The sequence below is a fragment of the Sphaeramia orbicularis genome, chromosome 4 (assembly GCF_902148855.1).
Source record: "Sphaeramia orbicularis chromosome 4, fSphaOr1.1, whole genome shotgun sequence".
NCBI lineage: Eukaryota > Metazoa > Chordata > Actinopteri > Kurtiformes > Apogonidae > Sphaeramia > Sphaeramia orbicularis.
The window spans coordinates 1,950,881-1,978,606 of record NC_043960.1 but is presented as its reverse complement, the minus strand read 5'-3'; the positions used below and the strand labels follow the sequence as shown (position 1 = coordinate 1,978,606).

Here is a 27,726-nt window from a genome sequence, read left to right as displayed (position 1 = left end):
TTCAATCGTACACACAAATTAAAAATTGGAAATAAGCAAATGGACCAAATATCGGGTTTCATGTTGACATTTTTTATATCTGATATGGTATGACCCGGAAGTTACTGACTTCTTTGTGTGTTGAGCTGGAAGTCGTGGGTTTGCTGGTTTTCTGCCCAATGCATTCTGTGGTAATGGAGAATTTCATGTTATTCAGAGGCAGCAAATGCGTTACTCTCAAGGAAGACGACATGACAAGTGAAAAAAATCATGTGGATCTTTCAGGTATTGTTGTTTTGTCTAATACATTGCGGCCATAGTAGCCAATCTAAGTAGAAGTCACTTCACATAACACACGAAGAAGTCAGTAACTTCCAGGTCGTATCAAACCGGGTATCGAAAATGTCAACATGAAACCCGACATTTGGTCCATTTGCTTATTTCTAATTTTTAATTTGTGCATACAATCGAAAGACTGAAAAACAACTCGTTTTTTGATTTGTATATGAATAATGAAATAACTAGGGGTGTTCAAAAATATCGGTTCTGCAATATGTCACTAGATTTCATTTCACAATACTGTATCGATACTTAAAAAGTACTGTTTCGATATTTTTAGGTATTTATTCAAATGTAGAAATGGTGGAGGTTCATTTTTGTTTTTTTGTTCTTCTGTATTGTTTATATCTTAGTTATTACTATTTAACACTGTTTTATTACATAATGGTTATTTGAAGCATCCTAAAAGTACTTTTTACTGTCTGAGAGAAGTAGATGGTAGTTCCTTTATTGGGATTGTACAAAAAAATGTTCTGATGTTAGTTGTGAACTAAAAGAATCTGAACATTTGAACAGGATCTTAAACTGTAATGTCTGTGAAACAGAATTTAAGTTTGAACACCAGAACATTTTGTGATATAGCATTAGATCCTGTTGTGATCAAATAGAAATGTGTTTAGTATTTGTGCAGATTTCTGGTGTAATTCAATTCTTCCTGGAAAAATCATTTGAAAAAAAGGAACAAACAAAACATTGTCTCTTTAACAGTCTCATGATATGTTGCATCATGATTCTACTATTGTGATTTGTATCGTATCGCCAGATTTGAAATAATGAGTCATTTTTTCATTTTCCCATTGTGGATTCTCCTTTGAATATGAAAAGAACGAATAATAAATGGATTCTTCAGCATCGCCTTCTTCAGTCTGACTCATTTCCAGCTGGTGTTTGAGAACTTACCCAGAAGTTGTTCTGAAAGAAGGCCATCTTCACTCAGAGATTCACAGCAATCTGCAAAAAGACAGACAGCTGCATTAGAGCGCAGACACTTGCACACTTAGCCCCTTCAATCAGCCTGACCTCCACTTTCTTTCTTGTAACTGTAAAATGTTTTCCCTGCCCTCTGACAATAAAAATGCAATGTAAGAGTTTCAGTAAATTGCACACAAACAAGCTCCTGGAAAGTGCTTCGGTCGGTGTAGGAGGCTGATCCTGAGGGGAAGACTCACAGATTACTTCAAAGACAGACTCGGAGGACGGAGGAGATGGGGGGTGGAGGGTTGGGGGTGGGGGTGGAGTGACAGGAGCGATGGGGGAGGAGAGTGAGGGAATACAGGAGAAGAAGAAACGAATCGACGGAGGGAGGGAGGGATGGATGTTGGAAGCCACAGAGGAGGTGATCAGCACTTGTGAAATGGGTCACAGTCCTGAGCTCTGTTAGCTCGACTCATATTTAGTCCCATTCTCACATCTGTGACCGCATTTTTCATATCTGCTGACTGAATACCGACAACAGTGCTCAGCTTTTACACCTTCAGTCGCTTCTCCTAGACTCCACTTCTGGATTTTTGTTTTGTTTTGACACAGCACTTGGATTTTCTTTTTCATGACATAGTGTTATTGCAGGTGAAACAACTTCCTTTCTTTCTTTGTTCTAAAGACACGCCTGTACAGAAGACTCCCCACAGGATGTAGTTAAAAAAAAAAAAGTCAATAGTCTATTGCAATTTTTGTGGACAATACTGCAATGAAGGCGGACAAATGGTACAGTGGCTCTGTTTTCTTGTCATCAAGGTCATTGTCACTATCCAATCTAATCCAAGTTTATTTGTAAAGCACTTCAAAACAACTGCAGTGGACCAAAGTGCTGCACAGAAGAATAAATAAAAAACAAAATAAATGAATAAAATACAGAATAGACTAAAAGACATAAAACTGTCCAAAGAAGAAAACAGTGCTGTACAGAATAAATAAAACCCAAATAAAAGAATAAAACACAAGAATAGATTAAAAAAAAAAACATAAAAAGCCATACAAATAAAAACAACAAAAATATAAGAACAATAAACCACTACCAAATAAAAACAACAGAATAAAAATAATACCTTCAAATGTCTCACATTGTTTCAAAAGCCAACCAGAAAAGATGGGTTTTAAAATCCAAAATATACCTATTGCAAGGAACTGGGAAAGACAGAAGCACCAACAAAGAACTAATGGATCACAATATTGGCAGAATATACAGTATACAACAGAAAAAATAACTCACAAACTGCGTCAAGAAGCACAAATGGACAAAAAATGGAATAAATGGACTGATTACAGAACCCAGAATGGTGAAAGGACTCAATAATGTGAATGTAGTGTCGTGTAGCGTACCCAAGCAAGGTTTGTGTGCTCATTTTTTGTTGTTTTTGGTGACTGTGTGTGTCTATAAAATTTCAATAAAAACATAAGTGAAAAAAAAATCCAAAATATCCCAATTCAACAGCAATTATGTTTATTGTTTATTCTCTTTGTTATTTCTGATCACTGGTTCCGCATTTTCCTGCACACTGGGTAGCCATGTAAACACACACAGCACATGTTTCACTGCCAAAACAGAGGATGACACTTCTTCATTACAGGAGTAGATAATAAGTGGACGTCACTCAAACAGAGAATGGGTTGTCGTGGCAACACCATTACATTATCACTGCATTGCAATCTATTGAAATAATCATAACTGTTTTAAATAATCATGATGATCATCTGAAGACTAAATTTCCCCTTGGGGATGACTAAAATTCATCAGAAATTATATGTTTTCATTATTTTAATGTCATTCACTGCTCTTTTAATGGTATAATCTTGTTCCTATTATATTGTTATTTAGTGGAGAATGAGCACAGAAGAAAGATATATAACAGATTTTCTATGTTTCAAAATTATATGCCAGTAAATGTCTCTTGTTGTCATGGTTATGTTGATAATTGAACTATCACATGTATACGACAGTGGTGGAGGAAAGTTACCAGAATAGCTGATAAAGCTGTGAATTTCAATTATGGTTGGAGTTAACAAATGTTCAGTATTTATTCAAGTAAACTGCAGCTGCTTGAGATCTATTTAGATAGTCTGGAAAACTGTTGATATACTTAAGAAAGGTTTGTACTGGACACACTCCACAGTCTGTGGACCATAAAGGTAAATATCAGTGGTTCCCACAGGATACGCCAAGACCTTGATGTGCCACTGATCCTTTCTTTTTAACCTTTTTCCAATACTTTTTTGTTTAGCTGAAAATTTTAGATTAACTGAAAGGTTACATGAAAGACCAGAACATGTTTGCAACCTATTTTTTTAATGTGAAATTAAACAAAAATGTACAATTATAACATTTCACTATCGAGGTTTTAATTGTAATAATAATTTTGCACAGTAACAGACAGACGGTCCTCGTTAGCATGGTATTAAACTTTCATTTCTACAGAAACTGTTTTGAAGCTCCATTTCATGTCATGGATGTATTATGTTCTGTCAGTGTTGTATTTTTGCTCTGACACGCTGTCAGTCCTGACATTCTTTTCATTCTGTGAAAAAATGGATGTTTGGTCTAAGATTTGACAGCTTAGATAATTGTTCATGTCACACAGTATATTTGCTAACAATTACTAGTTAGCAAACATCCTCCAAAGACCCAGGAAAGTAAAAGTTTTGGCTTTTTTTACATCAAATAATTGCCTTGATTGGAAAGAGTATGATCCAACAGTTTTTTCACATACACTGGAGATACATGGAATGTCCTCTGCAGTGGACAGAAACCCAGATGACATCACAAATGAGGAATATGGAGAGTTTTACAAGAGTCTTGTTTTGTTTTTGTTTTTTTGGGTAAAACTGAAAGTTTTGTCCACTACAGGACAAAAGTGCATTGCTGGGTCTCAGGAGGATGAACACATGACAGTAATGTTTTGTTTTGTTTTTTTCCATAACCTTTACTCAAGTGACACCAAGCGACAAGGAAAATTATGTACAATAATATACAATATTTACATTTACATTAAGTCATCATAATGTGGGGGACAGTGACATGACAGTAACGTTGATGTAATTTTGATGTTGTTTTCTCATTGTTTAGCTTTTTCACAATTGCCACTATGACTCATGTGGTTTCAAAAGGTTCAGGGTCTGGTTCCATTGTACATTTTGCACACGGACATGCATGCAAATGAGTGCATAATGCAAAATGTAGTTTGTGCACTTAGTTTCATTTTCATTGCCGTGCATTCTGAACGTTTACATCACACTCCAAGTTTAATACACCTCATTAACATGTTTAACTTTGTCACCATTTTATAATGAACAGAAAATATTATAGTGAGCAGAGTCAAACACAGTCTGTATCATTAATAGGAATCACTGAATGTGTTTTTAAAAAGGCACCATCTGCAGTGTCATGAAAACAGGAAGCATGTACAGTATTTGGACTCAGCACCTGGAGTATGTTTTGCACAATGATTTCACTACTTAATTCCCACAAGTATTTTTAACCTTTTCAAAAACACAGTGCGGTGGCTTTAAAAAAACATTATTTTTCTCGTTTCATGTTTTTCAGAAAATGCTTGATGTGTGCTTGACCCAGCTGCAGGCTGGATTATAATTCTGTAGTAGGAATGCAAATTATCAATGAATTCATTAATCATTAGTTGGTTGACCTTATCGATTAACTGATAAGCAGCGATTTTCCTGAGAAGCTGAATTTGTCTTTGGATCAGGTCTATAAGAATTAAGGCTACATATTGTTTATATATTTCATGAAAAAAGCATGTCATATTCCTTATTGACTGACTTATTGAACCATTGGATACAGAACAGGCAATGACATTTACGGAGTAGAACTAAAGAAATTCTGCAGAGAAATTCAATAAAATAAAGGGATCTGAAGAGGAGCAGTTTAGAGGAAATGGGCAGTTCTGACTTTGCATCAGTCGCTGACATGATGGAGCCAGATTTCAGCAGAGATTGTGCCCCCCCCGGCTGTTTTTCTATGGCCCACCGGGGTGACCACAGGACATACCTGTGGGCCAGATGATGTCATCAACTTCCTTCTCACTAGAGCCCGGCCGATTAATCAGCTGGCCAATTATAGCGTATCACCGATTAACCATCAGCTAATATGTAGCAGATATACTAACTTTTTTGGTGCACAGAGATTCTGTTGCTCGTTGCTCCTGTGTGTGTGTGTGTGTGTGTGTGTGTGTGTGTTGCCCGGAGAGTTAGAGGAACAGTAAAGTGAGTTAGTTTCACTTTCACTCCTGCTCGGACAATGACACTATCACCCCCCCACACACACACAATCACAGACCAAACCCCCCCCCCCGCTTGCACGCTCTGACAAGGATGGACTGCTAATCCCCGGCAAAAATCACGGACCGCTACAGCGCACTCTGACAAGGATAGACCACTAACCCCCCCCCCCCCCGCTCTGAAAATCACAGGCCTCCCGCCCCGTCTTCTGAAGTATTCCCCCCACACACACACACACACCGATGTCTGTGCACTTCCCGTCTCCCTCACAGTTTCATTCTGCCAGCAGGCCTGGGTGTTAATAGTATAGGGGAGACCGGGGACAGTTGTAACTCAGGTCAGTTGTAACTCTTGCAGTTGCTCCAATCAGGAACAACTTAGGACTCACCTAATTCACTCTGCACATGCTCAGTTTAGTCCTTAGTCCACATGGGAAGTTGTAGTGCTGTGAGGCAGACACATCCAAATTTGAGAGTGAAAAGTAGTAAGTAATATTTTGGTAAGTCATATTTTTTGCTCTAATTATTTTTGTGATTCCATAGCTTGCATTTGAAAGTTGTGTAAACTATCTGTGTGAGATAAAGAAAGATTTATGCAACTGTTTCTCCACCTGTCCACAATTATCTAATATAAGATTATTATATCCTGTGTAGATCAGTGTTCTTGTTTCATATATTGGCTAATATATCGGTTATCGGCCAATATCGGATATCAGCTTTTTTTAGACCCCAATATCAGAATCGGCCCCAAAAATCCCATATCGGTCGGACTCTACTTCTCACTGACCAGATAGTCCTGATGACTGTGGACTACACCAACCTCCAGGGAAAATGCTCCGATCCAATACCGACCCCACATTTGTGTGTGTATTTAGGCGGGGGTGCACCGCTCCCACAAACAGACGGGCTGGTCTGTGTTTCGCTCTACCATGTCCCAAAACCTAACTCATCAACGCCACGATCCGGTTCGATGACCGGCTATCCCAGCCGTAGTGTTGTTCAACTTCAACGATGAAGCCTAGTTTGGGCAGTGGCGCCCCCTACTGTCGACACCACAAATCCCACCATGGAAAAGGGCAATTAACCGATAATTAATAATTTAACTGGACAAATTCGTATCGACAATTAATTGATAGTCGATTAATTGTTTACATCCCTACTCTGTAGATATATTTATTTCTACATGCACTGTGATATGCAAAGAAGGCTGGAGCTGCAGCTGGGAATACACTTTCTGACCCTCCAGTCTGTGATGTTCAAAGTTGTTCCGACCAATTCCAAGTTAAATCCATAACAGCAAAGTGTTTCCCCGGGGCTGCTCTCGTACCGCGTCCTGCTATCGGTTCTTCTGTGTGTGAGTGTGTGTGCTGACAACAGCCTTTTCCTTGTATTGGCACACACTCAGCGCAGGCCTGGGGATCTGGCATCAGGCAGCAGCAACATATACACAAACACACACCGCAACACCTACACACACATCCACCTCTCACACCTTGTTAATTAGCTCAGTGGTGGGACTGGAGGTCCCTGCAGAACAGCAGTCTGTGGAGTGGGAGTGGGAGAGGAGGCCACAGAAACATACAGAAAGACCAACGGAAACACTACAAAGGGACAGGGTGATCCTTCCATGTAATGTTAAGTGATTTGCAACAACATCCCAACATTATACTTTGATATATATTGAATTAAAGCCAAAATTCATGCTTGAACATTTGTCTGAGTTTGTTTTTTTAATGCATCACCTCAGGGTTTTCCTTACTTGTACCAGTTCCCCTCTAATCCATTAGTCTCGACTACTGAGCTAATGTGTAGGCTTGTTGATGGATCAAATGTTTGGCAACAATCTCATTTTCTGTATATTAGTTACATCTGTCTGAAGTCTGTGTAATCGAATACAGCAGCCAATCAATTAGTCTGGTCCCGATGGAAAATACTTCACTAATAGAACAAAAACTGGCGCGCAGGTTCATTGACAATATCATTAAAGTATTTTGTGGTTAAAGATTTGTCATTTAAGCATACGCTGTGACTAAGCCACAGAGGGTGTTATAAAAGCATTTAATTCAGCTAAAACAAAATGGTGTTGTTTGTGACTGGGAATCTAGTCATTGTGGTCTAGAAAACGGCTAAAAATGCTTAACAGCCAACATATTAAATCTGTGTGATATGAAAATATATAGCTAAATAAATATTCTTTTTTGTGTGTGGGAAGGGGGAGGGCTTTAACAATGATCACTTTGTTTCAAACTCACAAAAGTGCTTGAATAATTACAGCAAATTATAATAATAAGCACGACAGAATCTGATAATAGCAAAATACATCAAATAAATTATGAAGGCCATCTCAGTTCATTTGTTTTCTGCAGCGTTATCAGATGAAAATGTCTCTGGATACAATCTACATAAAAATAGACAGGAAGCATCAACAGGTGGACGTCTGTCATCGCATCAAACCACAATTAATTTAGGGGAGAAAAAAATCACATATAAGGCTTTTTATAGATCCATGGACTCCCTGAATACTAGGTGTTTAAATGTCAACTGTTAAAACACAAATACAACGTGTGCAAGAGTTACCCTGCAAACAACGTGATTAAATACTAGGGCTAACATGTCAAATAAATTGAAGTAAAGTGTAATTTAGAACAGATTAAGAGTAAGATCCATCCATCCATCCATTTCCTTCCGCTTATCCGGGGCCGGTCATGGGGGCAACAGTCTAAGCAGGGATGCCCAGACCTCCCTCTCCCCAGACACCTCCTCTAGCTAGCTTAAGAGTAAGAATGACATCCAACTGACAGATAAATCCATATCTAGAAAAGTATGGTTTGAGTTGAGTTAAACCAGAGCTGATGTTCATAAGCTATTAACATCTGGCTCCAGTAATGACTGAAAATATTAGAGTTCTCAACTGGAATTACTGACTTTGAGGAAAAATAAGAACTGAAACATTTGTTTAAAGCGGTCATATTTTTGCTAAACCCACGTTTATTAGTCTGTGGTTCATTTATTTGTGTATTTGGACCCTAATGGTTCATACAGTTTGAATTTGAACCCTCCAGGTGCTGCAAAGCTATCTTTATATTCATTCCGGCAAAAATTGAGTGGATTTCTACAACCTGTTTGAATTCCTGCTTAATTTGTTACATCTATAACTAGTTACGTCATGACATCTGCACATATGAGACTTCAGACGAACATTTCTCTGAGTACACCATAGACCTAACTGTTTAGCAGCAGCAGTAGTTGTAGTTAAAACTGAAAATATGTCCAAACTTCAAGCTGATTACTTAAAATGTTCAGTTGCTGGTTGTATTAATGAACACAAATGGCTGGATGGGACAGAAAGCACGGTCAACAACCAAGAGGGGGTGGGGCCTAAGTGGTTCATTTGCATTTAAAGGGCCAGCGCTCAAAATGACCTTTCTGGTGTCATTAGTCAGAAATAGGGTTAAAGATGGACCTGTGGAGTTGAATTAATGAAGAATTCAGACCCAAGCAGAGCATTTACAGTTTATGGAGACCACAGGGAAATGTTTGAAAATGAAGAATTCCATTTAAAAAAGCAAAATATCACTCCTTCAGTATCTGCAGAATTTGGCTCCAATAATGGCTGAAAATTAGAGTTCTCAACTGGAATTGCTGACTTTGAGAAATAATAAGAACTCAAACATTTGTTTAAAAACCATCATAGAAGTCCATTTAGGTATTTATTAGGCCTGTAACGGTACACGTACTGAACCGTTTCAGTACACACCTGTTCAGTTCAGTCCACAGCTGTACCCGAACAGCACAGTATGATGAGAAAAAGAAAAAGTACCTGAAGACGTCATTCAATGCAGAACTTTAAATCTGCGCAAGTTTCACATGGTCTCTCTCTTTCTCTCTCTCTCTCTCTCTCTCACACACTCACATACTGCATAGTAGAGGAATAGAAGCCTGGAGTTGAACTAAAGTTTCACTTTTGTTTCATTCCAGTGTTAGTTATGGACCACACCCCCACGTACATAACCCGCCCCCCCCCCCCCCCCCCTTTTTGAAAAACCGCACCCTGCGCACGCATGCACACACACAAATAAACAGTAAAAACAGTTTGTTCTCTGTCCTAAAATAAATAATTTGGTTAATTTTCTTGTTAATGTTGCTCTTCAGTTTGTTTAAACAGATTACTAGTTTCCCCTCTTGTTAATGTTGCACTTCATGTGGAATTTCTTTTGGTTATTTTTATGTAGAATATAAACTGACAGAACTGGGGTTAGAATTTTGTTGTTTGTTCAAAACGACCTTTCAGGGAAAAGCGCAATACTAATGTTTAAAAAACATTTAATAATATTTTATTTATTTTATTTTCTATTTGATTTATAGCAACAGAATTGTATTACTCTTATTTTTCTATATTCTGTTGTCTCCAAAAATTGGGGGAAAAATGTTCAAAAATTTGTAATAAATACATTAAAGACATTTTGAGGGGTCTTCTTTCTTCCCATACCGAACCAAAAAAAAAAAAACAAACTGTGGCTTTCAAAACCAAAAACGTACTGAGCTGAAAATTTTGTGTACCGTTACAGGCCTAGTATTTATTATTTTGACTCACTTCAACAGTAGTTTGTAGTAAACCCAACCCTCTTCCACAAGTATGTACAGAGGCAACGACTGTGGACACAACTGTATATTTTTTTCACCCTTCAGAAAATAGTCAAACAAACCAATAAGGAGAATGAAGAGCATCAGTGATCACGCTTTCTAAAAAGGTCACCAGTGCATGAAACCATCATGAACAAATGCAGCCTGTGTGGAGGTTTTATTCCAAAATACCAATGCAGAGGGGCGGCTGTGCTCCTGATGGACCCACCAGATGGTTTGTAGTCCAACAGAGGGGCTGAGCAGAGGGAGGACATCAGGTAAAACCAGACCCACTAACATGTTGAGGCCTTTCTTCTCCTGACAGCCTGGTGGGCCATATTGCAACACACTGTAGATCTGAGATAATTAGCCCTTTTTGCATTAATCCTCACTGCTATGACACAGCACGATGCACAACACAGGACAGTGAAAGTATGCACCGGTCCCCACGTGGACACGAGCCACGGTGGGATGTATAGAAGTAGCTGACATCCAGCATTCTCCATCTGCTTCCAACTCGACATTTAGCTGAAATCAGCTCAGCTCTGAGGCAAACAAAGCCCAGAGAAGAAGTGGGACGAGCGGTGACCTTGATTTCCCACAGCCAAGATCATTTTTTATTCACAAATTAAATGCCTGCAAAAATCTCGGTTTAGCTCACTCCGCAACCGAGCAGCTACAGATGAACAGCAAAAGATGTTTAATTAACAATCACAGAAGACAAATAAGCAGTAAATCTAATAGAATAATAAATGAACCATATGTGAACTCATGTCAGTCTATTACATCAGTGATCATCACAAATGGTGGATGCTAAAGCTTCTCATTGACCAAAATAAACATACAATTCAGGATTCAAGATATTAAAAGTCATGTATATATTCAGAAAAGACGAGGAGGAAAAAAGAAGTTATGGTACACAGCATATGTGGTGTTTTTTTCATATATCCTCCTGAGACCCAGGAAAGTGAAAATTTTAGCTTTTTTACATTAAACAATTGTCTTGATTGGAACCTGCGTAATGGAACAGTTTTTTTCAGATACATTATTAAAAACATTTTTATTTAATGGTTTATTTTTTAACAGAATGTCCTTTACAATAAACAGCAGTTTTTTTATGTAAAACTGTCAAACTGTTGTCCCCTACAGAGGACAAAAATGCATTGTTGGGTCTCAGGAGGATATTTAAGCAACTACAAATGATTTACTGATGTAAAATATATCCATTTACCCTGTAGGTTTTAAGCTGTTAGAAATATATTTGTACATTTATAACGAAATGAAGCCATTTCCACCAATCAGAGCATAAAACAGTTAAGTTTGATTAATATTTCGGCTATAATTTCAAATGATATTTCTAGAATTACATTAAATTATTATTATGAGCTCTAGGGTGTTTTTTTTTTATTATCCCAATCAATATTAATTTGACTTATCCAATGATGTTCAATAAAATCCTGAATTAGATTTGTTAAATAAATGTCTTTTTCCTATGAATGAGTAAAGCTCTACCCTGGTTAATAAAACCTGGCCTCTTGTAACTGCTTTGGAATCAATTCTTAATGTAGAAATTTATGTCTGTAATAATCCACCAGGTTAAAAGAATTACTTGTATTATTTATTATTAATTGTGTGAGAATCCTTCGTATCTAACTGAAAAGCAAGATAATAGTTGTGATGGTAGGAATGGGTCACGGCTCTTAAATATTTCATTAGCCTTTCTATTATTTAAAAACAAAATCAGTTAATGCAGCTATTATTTGGTAGTCCATGTGTTTTCTAGGCATGCACTGATATTTAGAGCATCAGTAACATCAGTTTCAGCCAGAATTTGCTGATCTTGACCAATGATGGCAGTCATCTGTATGATAAGTTGTCATTTCACCAATGGATGATATTTATCTGTTTAGTTAGATTTTCTGCATAAATATGTATGATTGAATTTGGGTTCATTCAGTACACAGTTGAGATAATTATATATACATGTAGGTTAAGATCTATTAAACTACAGCTGATAGTAAAACCATCAGATAAACCAGAACAACTCCTGGTGCTTGTGTGTTTGTCATTCTGTCAGAATGTGCTGCATACATCATCCAGGGCTGGAACCTGTCAGACGACAACCAGTGTAATTAATACTTATCAACAGTGTCGGTTCATTAGTAGAGGGCAGCAAGTTTCACCAACTCATTTTTCCAACTCATTGTTGTCAAAAGTCTGTAGAAGATAAATCCGAGTTTAGTCCACTCCTGCTGTACGAGCTCACATCGCATGTTTTAATCCGGCAGAAATCCTTCATTGCATATAAAGGGTTTATATAAAGCAGCAGCCATGACAGAAACTATGATAAAACTCCTGATGTCACCATCAGCTGTACAATAACCCCCAATATTCCAACAGTCACGGCTACCTTCCAGTGATTCTCAGAGAATTCTGCTTGAAACTCACATCCCTCTGTGTACTCTGTCTCTAAATGTGATCAGCATGGGTTCCTGTGTTTTCAGGAATCTGTTCACACTGATCTAGGCTAAAACGCTAAAGTCAAAGTTCTGTGGAAAAGTCCTCATCCCACATTAGGTTTGTTGTTTTAGTAAAGTTCTTATGTTCACACGTTAGGGCCAAAACAAACAATAATTTTAACAATCGATTAATCTGCAGATTATTTTAATAACTAATCGATTCATTGGATAAACAAAAGACTCAATTCTCAAAGATCAACATTTAACCCACAGCAATACAGGCTGCAGATAAGTCACTAATGATCACATCCCTGCAATGGCTTCAGCTATAGTTAGCGAGTGCTAGCCTGCTACCTAGACTTCTTATGGCTAGAGACTAGGGAACTATAGTCTTCAGCGTTGTATGTGTTAGTTCCAGTCAATGATAGGTAACATTAGCCTGATGGCCTGGTAAACGGAGATGGATGAAACCGTTATAATTACAGTGATAGTGTCTTACTAGCTAGCAGGCTAAAGTAATCTCAACATGTGCATTATCTTAAGCTTGGTTTACATTATGTTTGCGGTGGCCACAGCAGCCCCGTTTGTCGGAAACATAGTGTGCCATGGGATTTCGACCAGTTTTTTCTCCCCAAGTTCAAGTTCAAGTTGACTTTATTTGTACCCGTGGGTAGATTTGTTTGCAGCAAGCTTTTGCTCACTGCCAGTCGCTGCGTGCGCAAGCGCCCAACATAAATCCTTTGAAAATTGCAGTGAAGTACAGAAGATAATGCAAAGCACAAATAAAGACATCATACAGTTCAACTCATCATACTATTCAACTTTTGTTACATAAACGTGCACTACGTTTCGGGCAAACGGGGCTGCCGTAGCCACCACGAACATAATGTAAAGCTAGCTTTAAAAATCTGACCCAGCACCCGAAGCCTCCGCCATGCTGCTCTGTTTTCCTCTGTTACACTACACAGCGTGCACATGCCAATACCAACATGCTCAAGACCCAACAAATCGACTGCTAAATTCGTCGCCAACTCTGTTAATAGATTTCGATCGATTTAACTGATTCATTGTTGCAGCACTACCACACTGGGGCTGTTAGAAAATATTAGTTCTGCAATATATCGCGATATTTCATTTCACAATACTGTATCAATATTTAAAAGTACTGTATCGACATTTTTAGGTATTTATTCAACTGCAGATATGGCGGAAGTTCATTTTTGTTTTTCGGTTTTCTTTATTGTTTTTTAATCTTATTTATTAGAATTAAACACTGTTTTATTAAATAATGGTTATGTGAAGCATCCTAAAAGCACTGTTTACTGTCTGAGAGGCAGATGGTAGTTCCTTTTTTGGGATTGCACAAAAATAATGTTATGATGTTAGTTGTGAACTAATAGAATATGAACATTTGAGCAGGATCTGAAACTGTAATGTCTGTAAAACATAATTTAAGTTTTAACACAGGAAGATTTTGTGATATAGCATTAGATCCTGTTTCGATCAAATAAAAATGTGTTTTGTATTTGTGCATATTTGTGGCGTAATTCAGTTCTTCCAGGAAAAATTCTTAAAAATATATAAAAATCTTTAAAATATAAATGAATAAATGAATGTAAAATGAATAAATGATAATAAAAATAATAAAAAAAAAACTTTAAAATCTTTTTAAAAAATCTTTAAAAAAAAAAACAAACAATAAAAAATTGCTTTTTTAATAATATCGTGATATATCGTATCGTGATTCTAGTATTATGATTTGTATCATATTGCCAGATTCTTGCCAATACACAGCCCTATACCACATATGCATTTGTCTCTGTATTTAGATCCAATCTGCATATATTTGAACTATTTACAGCAGGAAAAACAAGAGTTTCAGGGAAAAAAAACAGAAACAGAAGTGGTCGTATTCAGTGTGACCTCCCTTTGCACTTAACATGCCTTTAACCCTTTTATTCAGACAATAAGATTTACGGCATTACTTTGCTGATGTTTTATACCAGGTTTCATTCAACACATGTCAGATGTTTCTAATTGTTCGTGCAGCTTCTCTCTTGTCATGGGGTCAGAGGTCACACTAAATAGTGACTTTAACCTTTTAAACATATTTAGTTCTGTTTTTTGTGAGTCTTTAAGGCTGAGCACATGTTTCCTGTATTTTCTTGTTGTGACTCAAGAAAAGAGAAGAGAAATAAATATGTCTGAATATTTCAACAAACCTAGAGGTAGCCTAAGACTTTTGCGCAAAACTGTAATTTTATCAGTCTGGTTGCTCTCCAGAGAAAACCAAATCTAGTCTTAAACAGCTATAAACAGCTGTTCTCACACTTTATCTTGCATCAAGTGCAAGCCTAATTTAGAATATCTGTCATCCGTGTCATTTAATCCTGTTTGTGCTGCCACTTCATTTACATCAAATCGTGTCTGATCATGTGTGTCGTGTCAACGAGTTACATCCAGAAAGACAAGCAGAGAGACCCGAGAGGCAGAACGGCGGCACAAACAGATATAAACACTGGACCGTTCGAGTGGAGGATGGTATCATGGACAGGCAGGCACAAAGACGAAGCAGCCGCTCTTATCAATAGAGACACACTAACCTCACTAACCCCGTTCTCCTGCATTAAACCATCACACTGCCTGACAACACACAGATGGCTGCCATGAAAAATTAGAACTTGAGAAAAGCAGATGGGGAGGAGCGGAGGACAAAAACTCACAACCCATTTAATTCCAGCAGGAAATAAATGGTGCATCCTTTCCACCCACGCCGAGCATTTCTATGTTTTTATTTCCCTTCCTCTTTCTTTTGCCAGAGAGGGGTCTTACTAACAGATGTCCTCCTGAAAGAAGGGAGGAAGGTCACAGCAACCCCTGCCCTCCCTCCACCTCCACCTCCACCTGCCTCCACGCTTTCACTGCAGACACAAGTTCGAGGTTGAGCACAAATTACTCCTCACATTGAATATGCCAAAGAGCAGCTTCGCAAAAAAAGGCTGAATAATATGAAAGTGGGTTAAATGTAAAGACAAAGCCAAGGGTGGAATAAAGACGCTTCAGTAACCTCTGAACAGGAACATTTGTCATGAGCTCACAGAGCAAAGCAGGAGGGAGGCAAAGTGACAAAAGAACAGGGCCAGAGAGCAGAAAGGACAGGTGGAGGTGAAAACCCACGAGGGGTGAGGGAAAGCTGGAGGGTAATGACAAACTCCAATAAAATAAACAGACTCATATTGGAAAAGCAGGAAGGTAAACAAGAAGAAGCCTCCAAGAACATGGACCAGATGAGAAGGCAAAAGATGAGCAGCAGAAACAAGATTTGAATAAGACAGCGTTCACATGCGGGTACATGCAGCTAGGGCTCGGAGATGGATCGAATTAATGCAATGTGAAAACCAGTTCTTGTTTCTGAATGACGTGGAAATGCCTGAGATGAAGTGGTTACATGTTCAGGCCCTCATTAGGCGTAAGCAATTCACAAAATGGATGGATTAATGATGTGAAAAACAGGATAAATTCGTCCACTGATAACTCCACCATTTAAGTGTCTGTAGTTATGACACCTTTTTTTGGCGACAACCTCAACAAGAAGTTTGAGTATTGGTGGACCAAGCTGCTGAAAATTACAAAATACTATCATAGGAAGATATTTGTTAATCATTTTGTTTTTTAACAAATAATTAGATATCAACCAACTTCAGCCAATACCAATGCCCAGTCAATATATCAGTGCATCTATACTGGCCTGTATGTCAGATTAATTCAATTAATCGAGGTTTTGCTTTCTGAAAATTGTAACAATATCTAAATCACACAATCAAGATTATTCCTTTGGATTAATTAGATTAATATTTTATACCATACTGCCCAGTCTGATGTCTGATGAAAGTTGTGTTGAGTGAACTTTTGAAGCTTCCATTTGTTGAATACTTTTTTTTTTTTGGTTGTTCGTCTGCATGTCAGCCCTACGATAAACTTGTGACAGACTTTCACCCATTGTTAGCTGCGATAATCTCCAGTACCCCTGACACTTTTTCAAAGATTAAGTGGTTCAGAGAATCAATGAATAAATGATTTTTTTAATTTTTTTTTTAAAGTAGTGCTGCAACGATTAAATTAAATAGATCTAAAAGAGTGGGCAATGAATTCAATAGATGATTTGTTGGGTGTTGAGCACGTAACAGAGGAAAACAGAGGAGCATGGCTGAGACTTCGGATGCTGGGTCAGATTTTTAAAGCTAGGTTTACATTATGTTTGTGGTGGCCACGGCAGCCCTGTTTGTCTGAAATATAGTGAACATTTATGTAACAAAACTTGAATATGGAAAAAAAATGGCCAAAAACTGACGGGACAATACATTTCAGGCAAACAGGGCTGCTGTGGCCACCAGGAACATAATGTAAACCCATCTTAAGATAGTCTACGTGTCGTGATTACTTTAGCCCCTAGCTAGTCAGACACTATTGTAATTATAACGGTTTCATCCATGTCCGTTTCTCAGGCCACCAGACTAACATTACCTATTGTTGACCAGAACAATTACATACAATGCTAGTTTGATAGCCTATAACTGGAGCTGGTTGAAGACTCGAGCTTGCCGGTCTCTAGCCATAACAAGTGTAGGTAGCGGGCTAGTGCTCACTAACCTGGGGTGCCATAAAGGGGGTGTAAACCTGAGAAATCCCAGTGGATATAGGTAAGAAGTTGTGAAAATTCCATATAAGCTCCAGAGTACAAGAGAGGCATAGAAGCCGGGAGTCGGACGTCCAAAGTTAAGTTTCACTTTCGGTATCACGGTAGTTTCAGTACTTGCGGCACTCACGGAAAGCACCCCCACATATATACCTCCCACCCTCCCCCTTTCTTTTGTGAATCGATTAGTTATTAAAATAAGCTATGGATTAATTGATTATTAAAATCATCGTTAGTTGCTAGCCCTACTTGAAAGATAAGAAAACTATAGTCTTTGTTATGAAGTTACACTAATAAGACTGGACTTAACGTCTTTAACCATATCAGTTAGTTTTCGGTAGTGTTAGCTCATTTATCATCCCTCACCCTTCTATCCACATATGCTACGTTTCCACTACGTGGTACCAGCTCGGCTCGGCTCTACGCGGTATTCCTGGAGACCGTTTCCATTACAAGATACTACCGACTCTACAGTACCTGGACGTCATAGCAATGTGGCGCATTACTTCCGTGTCGTCTGCTCAGAGAGTTGCTGATAAACTCACTCGTTGCGTGTTGTCTCGTCTGAATTTTTACGTCGTCCACCAAAGACTGAATCTCCTGGACTGACCATGGTGTAGTTTTGGGCTGTTATCATCTGGATTCATGTACTGCTATATTTACTGTCAATTTCTGCATCGTTTTTTTTTTTTTTTGTAAAACAGCGGGTCACAGAGAAAACTCTCTGACCAATCAGTGGTCTGCAGTGTTTACACGTCACGTTTTAGTATCTGGTCCCCAATCCTGGAACCTCGGCGGAGGTGAGACCAAAAAACTAGTACCGGGTACCAGATTCCAGGTCCTTTTTCATAATGGAAATGCAAAAAGGAAGAGCCGAGTCGAGCCGATACCACGCAGTGGAAATGGGGCAATATAGTCACCTCTGACTCCAAAAAGCCAAGATGGTGATGGGAAAAAATGTGAACTGAGGGCTTCAAAATGGTCTGAACCCTAGTGTGTGAAGCAGAAGAACACACTCCCATTGGCATCCATGTCGTGCCACAGCATGGATAAATATAACCTCCTGGGCTAATTGGTCACGAAAAGTAGCGTCCAAATTATTCAATTACATCCTTAATTTCATTACTGTACTTGACAGAACTGCAACGCTGTCAGATTTCTTTTTCCAGAGCGTCTGAGGCACAAGGACAAACAGGCTGAACATGTGGAGCATCTGGAGGCTCATGAGTCGAGTACGCTGGAGATCGACTCGTCTGTCTTTCTGTGTTACTTTTAAACCTGATTTGGCGAAGCGTGGAGGAGAGATCATTTTGTGTCAAGCCTAATTTCCCCTTCACTGCCGCCGACATTCTTCTCCACTCCTCTGCCACATCGACCAGCATGGGATGAGTCACCACTGTGACTGGTAATTTGGAGGAAGACTTTCACTCCAGACGTTTGTAGTTTACAGCATTAATATTAAACCTGCGTGGATTGAAACAATCAGTCAACCTTTAACAAAAGCTTCGCTGCAACTTCTACAAATGTGCACAGGTTGGAGTGAAATTATCTTTCAGTCATTCAACAAAGAACTAATTTCTGCATTTGTATTTCATCCATCCTTTCAATTATATTCACATTTCTGTCTGACAGCACAGACAGTCCAGACAAAACAAGACACTAAAGCCCATTTCAGCAGTATATGACTCACTTATTCTATTGACTGAAATGTATTCTGTGCGTCACTGCATATTGACTTTTGGAGAGACTGTACAGTGAGGATGAAGTTGGCTTATGAATGATCTCTAGAGCTGAAACCAATCAATGAACAAAATTTAATCAAGAACTCTTTTCATAACCATTTTATCAGTTCACAGATTTTTCCAAAATGTCAAATATCTGTTGGGTGTAAGGTTTCAGCTGTAAAGGCCAGTGAAATATCTTTGGATTGGGCTCTTAAGATTGGTCAAAACAAATAATAAGATTAGAAGCACTCGGAGAGCGCAGACCTCTGCCAAGGCTGATCAGTGGCCCCCCCCGTGGGCCCCCCCACCCCCAATCACCACCAAAATTTAATCATTTCTTCCTTATCCCATTTCCAACAAACCCTGAAAATTTCATCAAAATCTGTCCATAACTTTTTGAGTTATGTTGCACACTAACGGACAGACAAACAAACAAACAAACAAACAAACAGACAAACAAACAAACAAACCCTGGCAAAAACATAACCTCCTTGGCGGAGGTAAAAAGTTGAAATAATTATTTTAATGAAATTATATGCAGACGATACACTGCAATGACGCCATGACATCTCCATTTTAAAACCTGCTGTTTTAAAACCAGTAGTGTGTGATTTTGCAGTTGCCATGTTGTTTTTTTTAAGTCTGTGGAGTGTAGGCCTCGGGTCAGAGCTGTTTTTGTGGAAAAAGAGGGACTTCCACAATATTAGACAGGTGGTAATAATGTTCTGCTCCCATAGATGCTGGATTGGTTGAGATCCGGTTGTTCTTTAAATACTTTTGGTAGGTACTAACCACTTTACACTGGGAAAGAACAACAATACCTAGAGATGCTCCAACTGAGTGATTTGGACATCACAATATCTCCTTTGTCAATCTTTTGCCGTTTCTGTCACATCAACTTGAGCTGTGCTGAAGATGAGAGCTAGCTTACCGACTCAGTAAATTCCATCAACCACTACCTAAAAAAGTCATTTTACAGTCTTGTCAGTGGAACATATTAACCACAACTTCAGTGAAGCTGTCTACGTGGAAAAAATGAGTTTTAAATTTGACAGATATCATAGCCTTCTACTTGACCTGAGATCTAATTAAGGGAGGAAAAACTTGAAGATGAACCAGACCACTAGTATATGGATCCAAATAAAATGAATGAGTCCTGTAAGAAAATGACTGACCAAGTATATTTTTTTCAGTGTAAATCTGTGGAAGCTGAGGTTCTTGCCCCTTGATTCAGATTAAATAATGACCAGTTATAATTAGGGATGTCCTGATCTGATCGGAAGATTGGTATCACCTGCCAATCTGGCATTTTCTGTGTGTGGGGGGGTGAACAAACATCCTGCTCCCTCAAATTAAACTTTCCGAAGATATAGGAAAAGGAAAATTAGCTGCACAATGGTGGGAGGGTTAGAGGAATGAGTCAAACATCTATAAGTCTCATTTTCACTTTAAGGTCTGGTAGTGATGCGCAAGTTGGGTTTTTTTCAACCTACGGGGCTTTTGTGGAATTATTTGACCTGACCCAACCCGCCCCACAAATAAACTGACATTCTTTTGACCCGCCCCAACCAAACCCGCAAGTAACCCACTGATCTACTCATCACCATCATAAGGCATGGAACGCACCCCATATAATACTTCAATGGACCTGTCCATGGATGCGCTACAGGTGTGGCAAACATACGGCCTGTGGGCCAAAACCGGCCTGCCAAAGGTTCTAATTTGGCCCACAATATGAGTTTGGAAAATGCAAAAATTATACTAAAGTTATTAAGAGTCAAAGGTGTCATAGTTGTTTTAGTTCAGGTTCCACATTCAGCCCAACTGTGATCTCAAGTAAACTAATATCATAATAACCTATAAATAATGACTCCAAATTTAAATCAAAAGTCGGTATCAGATCGGTATTGACAAAACTAATCCTAAAAAAAAAAAAAAAAAAAAAAAATGGATCGAATCAGAAGCAAAAAAAACTCCAGATCGGGACATCACTAGTTGTAATTAGTTTTTCCAGACATCCTGTGGCCTACACAATATTTATTTGTTATCCAGTCAGTTTCTATATACATTAGCAGAACAAAACAAGGCTTAACCATATTAAATCCATCTTTGTGGTGACTCATTGTGTGTCTATTTTGAACACATGCATGATTGCTACAATCATCCGTAACACATTCAGCAACCCCCAAATTTTCATCACAGCAAAAGCACACTAAACACACAGCCGGCGCTTTAATAATGACACAGTGAAACCAATAATCACACCACAGCCAAACTGATGACAGAATTACACCCTGCATTAAATGACTAAAGCAGCTTCAGTGACACTGTGAACATGTGCACAAGCCTTCACTGACTAGAAGGCTGAGAGAAACAGTGAGACGACAAACACACAATAGACAGGAGGGGATGAGGGTGAAAAGAAAGCAGAGTGATAAACACAACCCAGGCCGTCAGCTCCCCTTTGTCTCCGGCCTGAATGTGCTTTTGTCTCTGCAGGACACAGCCTCGGTCCAGTCCAGTCCATGACAACGTGCCAGGCGGGCATCACTTCCCCAGCGGGTATGGCCAGCTGTGAAAGAGGACGATGTGACTGAAAACACTTCGACATTACTCGTCGAGACCACGCGCAGTTCAGTGTGTGTCTGCAGTGGTTTCAGCTGTGAATTCAGACAACTGTTGGGTCCACTGCAGAAGTTTATTGTATCTGAATGAAAAGAGAATGAGGACACACCTACAGCTACCAGTTGTTGTCTGTTTTATCATATTTATGTGGCATTAATGGACCTATATTTAGTATCTGATGGTAGACAGATGACAGAAAAGAAGGGAATAGATGAGGGAAATGACATACAAAGCAATGGAGCTGCATGTTCAGAGTCAGAGTCACTGAGCTCATACCAGAATAAAACAACATAACAGAGGACTCGGGTCAAAACACGGTATTCGAAACCTCTCTGAAGGGACATTTTAGAGACAATTTGACAGATTAGTGTTGCTAAATGACCCACAGTTTTACTTTTAAATTCATTTTTGCTTTAGTTGGACCATAAGGGATTATTCAAAACAAGGAGCTACTTTATATTGAAATAACTGTTTTGGGAAGGGTGGGATTGTGGGAGGGATAAAAAGAAAAATGAAAGAATGGAAGTCCTTTTTATCACATTGCAATGTCAGGCCTGTGAAATTACTTCCAAAAAAGAAAGTTAATAAAAAAACAAAAAAGAAAGAAAGAAATGTTGGAACGGCAATCAATTAGAGTTCACTCTCTGACGGGACATTACTGTGTTTTGACCCACTCACATTCTAAATACTGAAAAAAGACAACACACTCTTCTCCTAAATCCAAGTGCATGTGTTGCCCAAAACAAATAATGTGCCTCTTACAGGACTTCATGTTGAACTATCATGTTTTCATTGTTGATTAATCTGATGATTTGCGTCTGGTTAATTGTGAAAATAGTGAAAGTGTTTAACAAAGCTCAAAATGACACCTTCAAATATACTGTCCAGTCCACAGCCCAAAGATATTTAGTTTACTGTTGCCGAAAAGGAAAGAAACTAGACAATACTCAGGAACCAAAGTATTTAGTTTTTTTGTTTTTTTTTCTCTGATTTTCAAGACAGTTATCGATTAATTTTAACAGTGCACTAACTGATTAATCATTTCAGCTTACAACCAATTTCACCTCCTTCATGAACTTGTTTTTATAAGGAAGACTTTTTCTAACTGTCAAAAAAAACACATACTGCACCGACTGCCACTCTAAAGACAATAAAACAGAAACAAAAAACACGATCTTAACTACTGATTTTAACCTGCAAGTATTTTTGCAGAGTCATTATAAATATCTTGATTTGTCTGTACAAAACAAGCAGGGGGAAATTAAAATGTCATGCTTCCAATACTGTTTCAAGATTATTTTCCGCTGCTTAACATTTTAATGACACCATGTCTCTACACCCTCTTCTTCAGCTTCACTTTGTACAATTATGACTCATTATTATCAGTAATTTACTTGTATACTTCATGGTAGACTTTTCATACTTAAAAATAAAATACTGTTAGCCTTATACAAACAACGGAGATTAAATCAAGAAGAAAAAAAGCCACAATTTAAGACTAATTTATCACCCTTTTCCAGCTCTAAACCATTGCTATTATTAAAAAATCCACTATCAGATGACCTCTAACTGAAATGAATTCCATGAAAATCACGAACATATGCTTAATGTAATATAAAAAGTCCTAATGGTCATATTGGAGAACCCAGAATGATCATTTGTTTTGATGAACAAACAGAAGAATTAGCCGAATCTGAATGGGAGAGAAGGTCCATTAAGCTACACACAGTTTAAAACCAGCCATTAAAAACATTTTTAGGTAATTGAATTGTAAATGAACATTCCCAATTGTAGCTCATTAAAGCAAAGGGCTGCTCCTAAAGTCATAAAATGATCTCAAAATAAAATCCACATGCTTCTATTCAGCCAAATAACCAGGGATTCATTTCTTCAGTCACTTCATTCCATCAGTCCTAGTAATTGAGCACACCATAGCAAAACATAAACTAGTAACCCAGAAATAGACCCTCTATCCTGCCCCAGGACCCTCCCATCTGCCACGGGGGGGGCGGGGGGGGCGGCCTTGGCTGGACTCCTTCACAGCCTCAGGCATAGGTCATGGTCTGCACAAGATTTACCAGATGGATGTCATTTCATCCCCTCAATTCCCAACGTTTACTCATAACGTAACACCTCAGCACTTAATTTCCGACACAAATCTACAACACTGCAATTTAAGAACCTGCACAGTAGCTATCAAGAGTTTTGTTTTGTGTTTTTGTTACGCAACAGGTTCGCTGTACTGTTTCCTGCCTTACATTTCCTGCCTCTAGGTCCTGCCCCGGTTGGCAGCCGAGAGGGAAGGCCTCACAGCACTTCAGGCAACATATGAGCACTTTACCCTACTGTACATATGGCTGGACATGGATAATTTATATCTGTCACCAGTGCCATATAATGTGTTGACAAACGGCCAATAGGGATCCGGAGATGCAAGATCACACTTTGGAAAAGTAAGAGGATCCTTATGGGTGAAACAGAGAGAAAGAGGAGTCATCTGGGATATGGAAGAGTGGGGATGATTAACTATGAATGTCTGTAAGCGTATGCATGAGAGTGTCTGACGATTTAGCACAAGGACCATTCAGCGGGTTGTCAACGTGAGATAAAGCATGGCACGGATATTTACAGTGACCAAATATAAATGCAAAACAGGGAGCTTATTCACCTGTTTCTCTCGGTTATCCTCCACTTTTCCTTCAGTTTTTCAGCATGTTCCACTGGTGTGTGCAGAGGCAAAAGTGCACTGAATGAAATGCGACTTAAAAAGCACCAAAGAAGGGTTTGTTGTTCAATGGTGTGCAAAGTCAGCAGAAGCTTTAGAGAAGAGCTGGACAATGGAGCCAAAAATGTTCAAGACACCAGGTTGGTTGGGAATTATTTGTAAAAGGCAAAACAATGAGAATAATGTCTAAAGAGATGGAACAATAAAACCGGGCATAAAGACTAAAGCCGCATTTCCACTACGTGGTACCGGCTCGACTAGACTCTGATGCCAGGTACTATTCCTGGAGACCGTTTCCATTACAGGATACTACCGACTTTAGAGTACCTGGTCGTCATAGCGATGCTGCTCGCAAGTTCCGTAACGCACATGTTGCATGTTGCCCAGGCAAGCTCACGCTGAATCTTTTTATCGGCCACCGAGGACACAGATGTCTGAACCTCCGACCGACCACGGTGTCATTTAGCAGGCTGTCATCATGGATTAACCTACTGGAATATTTACTGTAAACTTATGAATTGGGTTTTTTAAAAATGGCCAGTCGCACATTGATGATGCAATGACACAGAGATGACTCTCTGACCAATCAGTGGTTTGCAGTGTTTACACATCACATTTTAGTATCTCTTCACCTGTTTTGGAACTTCAGCCGAACAAGTACTAAAAAAATAGTACCGGGTACCAGATTCCAGGTTCTTTTACGTAACAGAAACACAAAAAGGCCGAGTCGAGTCAAGCCAGTACCACGCAGTGAAAAGACAGCATAAAGAACGCATATTTGGACACATCAGCTCTTGTTTTTCCCATTTGTGTGATTGCAGATATGGTCATAACAATGGTCCATACTGAAGTGAAACCATAACATACCATAATCCCAGTCCTGCATCTAAAAGTCTATACACACTGAACGATTCTTACAATCAATTTACATGTCATTATATTTTCTCGAACCGTAGTTTATGCAATGACGACATTTTCAAGAACATGAAAATTACACGGTGAAGCATGTCATTTGAAGCGTGAATAAAGGAACCAACCCATTATTTGTCTGAAACAGACGTCATGTGACAACAACAGCAGCTATGGACCTGTTGATTTATACTGGTAATAAGAAATACACAATTGACAAAAGATAATAAAGTGAAAGATGACATGTGCAGCAGCAACGACAGAAAAAGACATCAAGACGTTTCTCTAACATGAACATCAGATGTGCTTCTGTACCTGCACACTGGACAGAGACACAAAAGAAGGATGGACCACACAGACTGGAGACGCAGGCTCCAGGTGCTGAATCCTATTTCTGTAGAAGGACCCGGCAGGATTATATTTTAATGTTTTATTGATCAAATGTCAAAAAATCTGAACTCCGTGCTGCATGCAAAATATTCCATTTCATTTATTTGTCACGGCCCAGGTGCATAAAGGCTTTACATCTTGAACAAACTTGGGAAAACACTGGAATCCTGTAGAAAACCGTGCATATCATCCAAAACATCTTTTGGCCTGTAAATGAACAATGATTCTCAAAAAATAAGTCTGATTCATCCCAGTGCAGATGCATATTTCTTCATTTAATGAAAGAAAACCCTCTCCTGTGACTTGTCTCCTTTCTTTCATCCCACTCACCCTGACTCACGGTCTTTTTCGGCATTCAGCAGAGAAAAGGTCCATCTCCGGCTGGAGTCGACAAACCACCGCAGAGGGAACGTGTTGTTTACTCGTTTGATATCAAAAGACTGAGCACAACTCACCCCTCAAATCCTGTCATTAACTGCCACAGAGAGAGGGGGAAACACAATGCCAGCAAACAACTCATGCATCAGGAGGCAGAAATGCTGCAGTGTGAACATGCAACTGCTGTAGCTTATGGTGCAGGTGTTTGTAAATCAAGTCAAATGTCAGTGAAACCTTACCAAACTAAACTATCGGGCATTCAAAGGGGAATTCCTGTCTGGTTGCTTTGGTGAAACCTGATGGTGGTTGACTCACACCTACTCACTGAAGCGCAATCAAGCAAGTTAAGTGCATCCTGAACACGCATAAGTTTCATTTCCACTGGTTTTAAGACCTCAAAAACCCAAACACTGGCTGACCAACGGCAGAGAAATGTCATTTAATGAATATTTTAAAACCAACTTGCTTTCAGTGACAGGAAATGTGCAGTGTGTCTTCAGTATGAGATACCACAAAACCCTCAGATGGAGTTATATCGCTAATGTTATGGTCATGTGACATATTTTTTGGCTCCACAACCCACAGTACCTCCTTAAAATATGCCCAAACAAATGCATTTGTGCATGTTGAGTGTTTCTGAAGTTAGGAATAAAAGATCCAGTTAATCATAATCAAAACACTTGCATGTTTAACATTACTGATAACTGAAAAAGTAGTCTTTTTAGATCACAGTATGAAGATTTAATTTCAGATATCAAAAACTGTTTAGGCACCTTACGATACTGCAAATACATTCAACAAAGTAGACGCCTGCAAAGAAAATGTAGGTTCAGGATGCCTTTAAGTTGAACTCCATCCTACAAGAGCTATATTTCTATACCACACAGGGAATGTAGGACAGAATAATTTGTGGGCATCAGCTCTCTCTAACCTAGAAAATCCATCATCAACTGTCTGAAAACTAGAGGCATCAATATGCAAAGCAGGACCTGCCTCTGATACTTCATAGACCTGTTGAAGGATCAGTATCTTCATTTTCCTCATGTATTTTCCAAAAAAAAAAAAAAAAACTGCAGTCAGTTACAAGAACCTCACATAAAACACACTGTAGGATGCTGGTGGAACATTTTACATGCTGACTCTGACATTTTAAGCCCATAACTCCAAATATAGGTCTATAGCAGCTTCCAGAATGTGTAGATATGTCAAATAACTGCATACCTGTGATCCAGACCTCAGTTCAGTGTCAAGTCCTGACCCACCTTCACAGATGCTAACTGTGAAACCCTCCAGTAACAGCAGAATGTTTGGCTTTAGTTAACCTGGGCTCCTATTTTAATTCCAGGTTATAAATTTGCACGCCTGGCCTGAGTTTCCGTCTTAACACTAGTGGGCTTTGCATCAGTCCTTGTGTCAGCTCCTCTGCTCCAGTTCGGGTTCAACACTCAGCCATCACCAACAACTCAGCTTTGGATAAGCTAGCACTACCGCAGGCTACCACACTGACTTCTAAACATTATCTGTAGTCCAGAAAGAGGGAAGAAAGACAAAGAGCAAGTTATTACCTTGGCATAGTTCGCAGGTGCCGTTGATAGTACATGTTGTGTGTGCGGCTGTCCCGCTCCTCCGCCGGTGTTCACCCTGTGAGCTC

General features: G+C 38.9%; 1 protein-coding gene across 2 annotated transcripts in view; it reads right to left on the bottom strand.

The window, feature by feature from the left end:
- The window catches only part of fcho1 (FCH and mu domain containing endocytic adaptor 1), a 128,496-nt gene extending 100,770 nt beyond the window's left edge, over nt 1-27,726 (bottom strand). The window contains exons 1-2 of one of the 2 annotated variants that reach the window (XM_030132489.1): nt 27,641-27,726; nt 1,219-1,269 (exon numbers count right to left, since the gene is read on the bottom strand). In XM_030132489.1, coding sequence (XP_029988349.1) covers nt 1,219-1,245 — 27 coding nt within the window. In that variant the 5' untranslated portion in view covers nt 1,246-1,269; nt 27,641-27,726. Of the gene's footprint in view, nt 1-1,218; nt 1,270-18,455; nt 18,475-27,640 lie in introns of those variants that run through there. The other variant, XM_030132490.1, reaches the window with a different exon arrangement.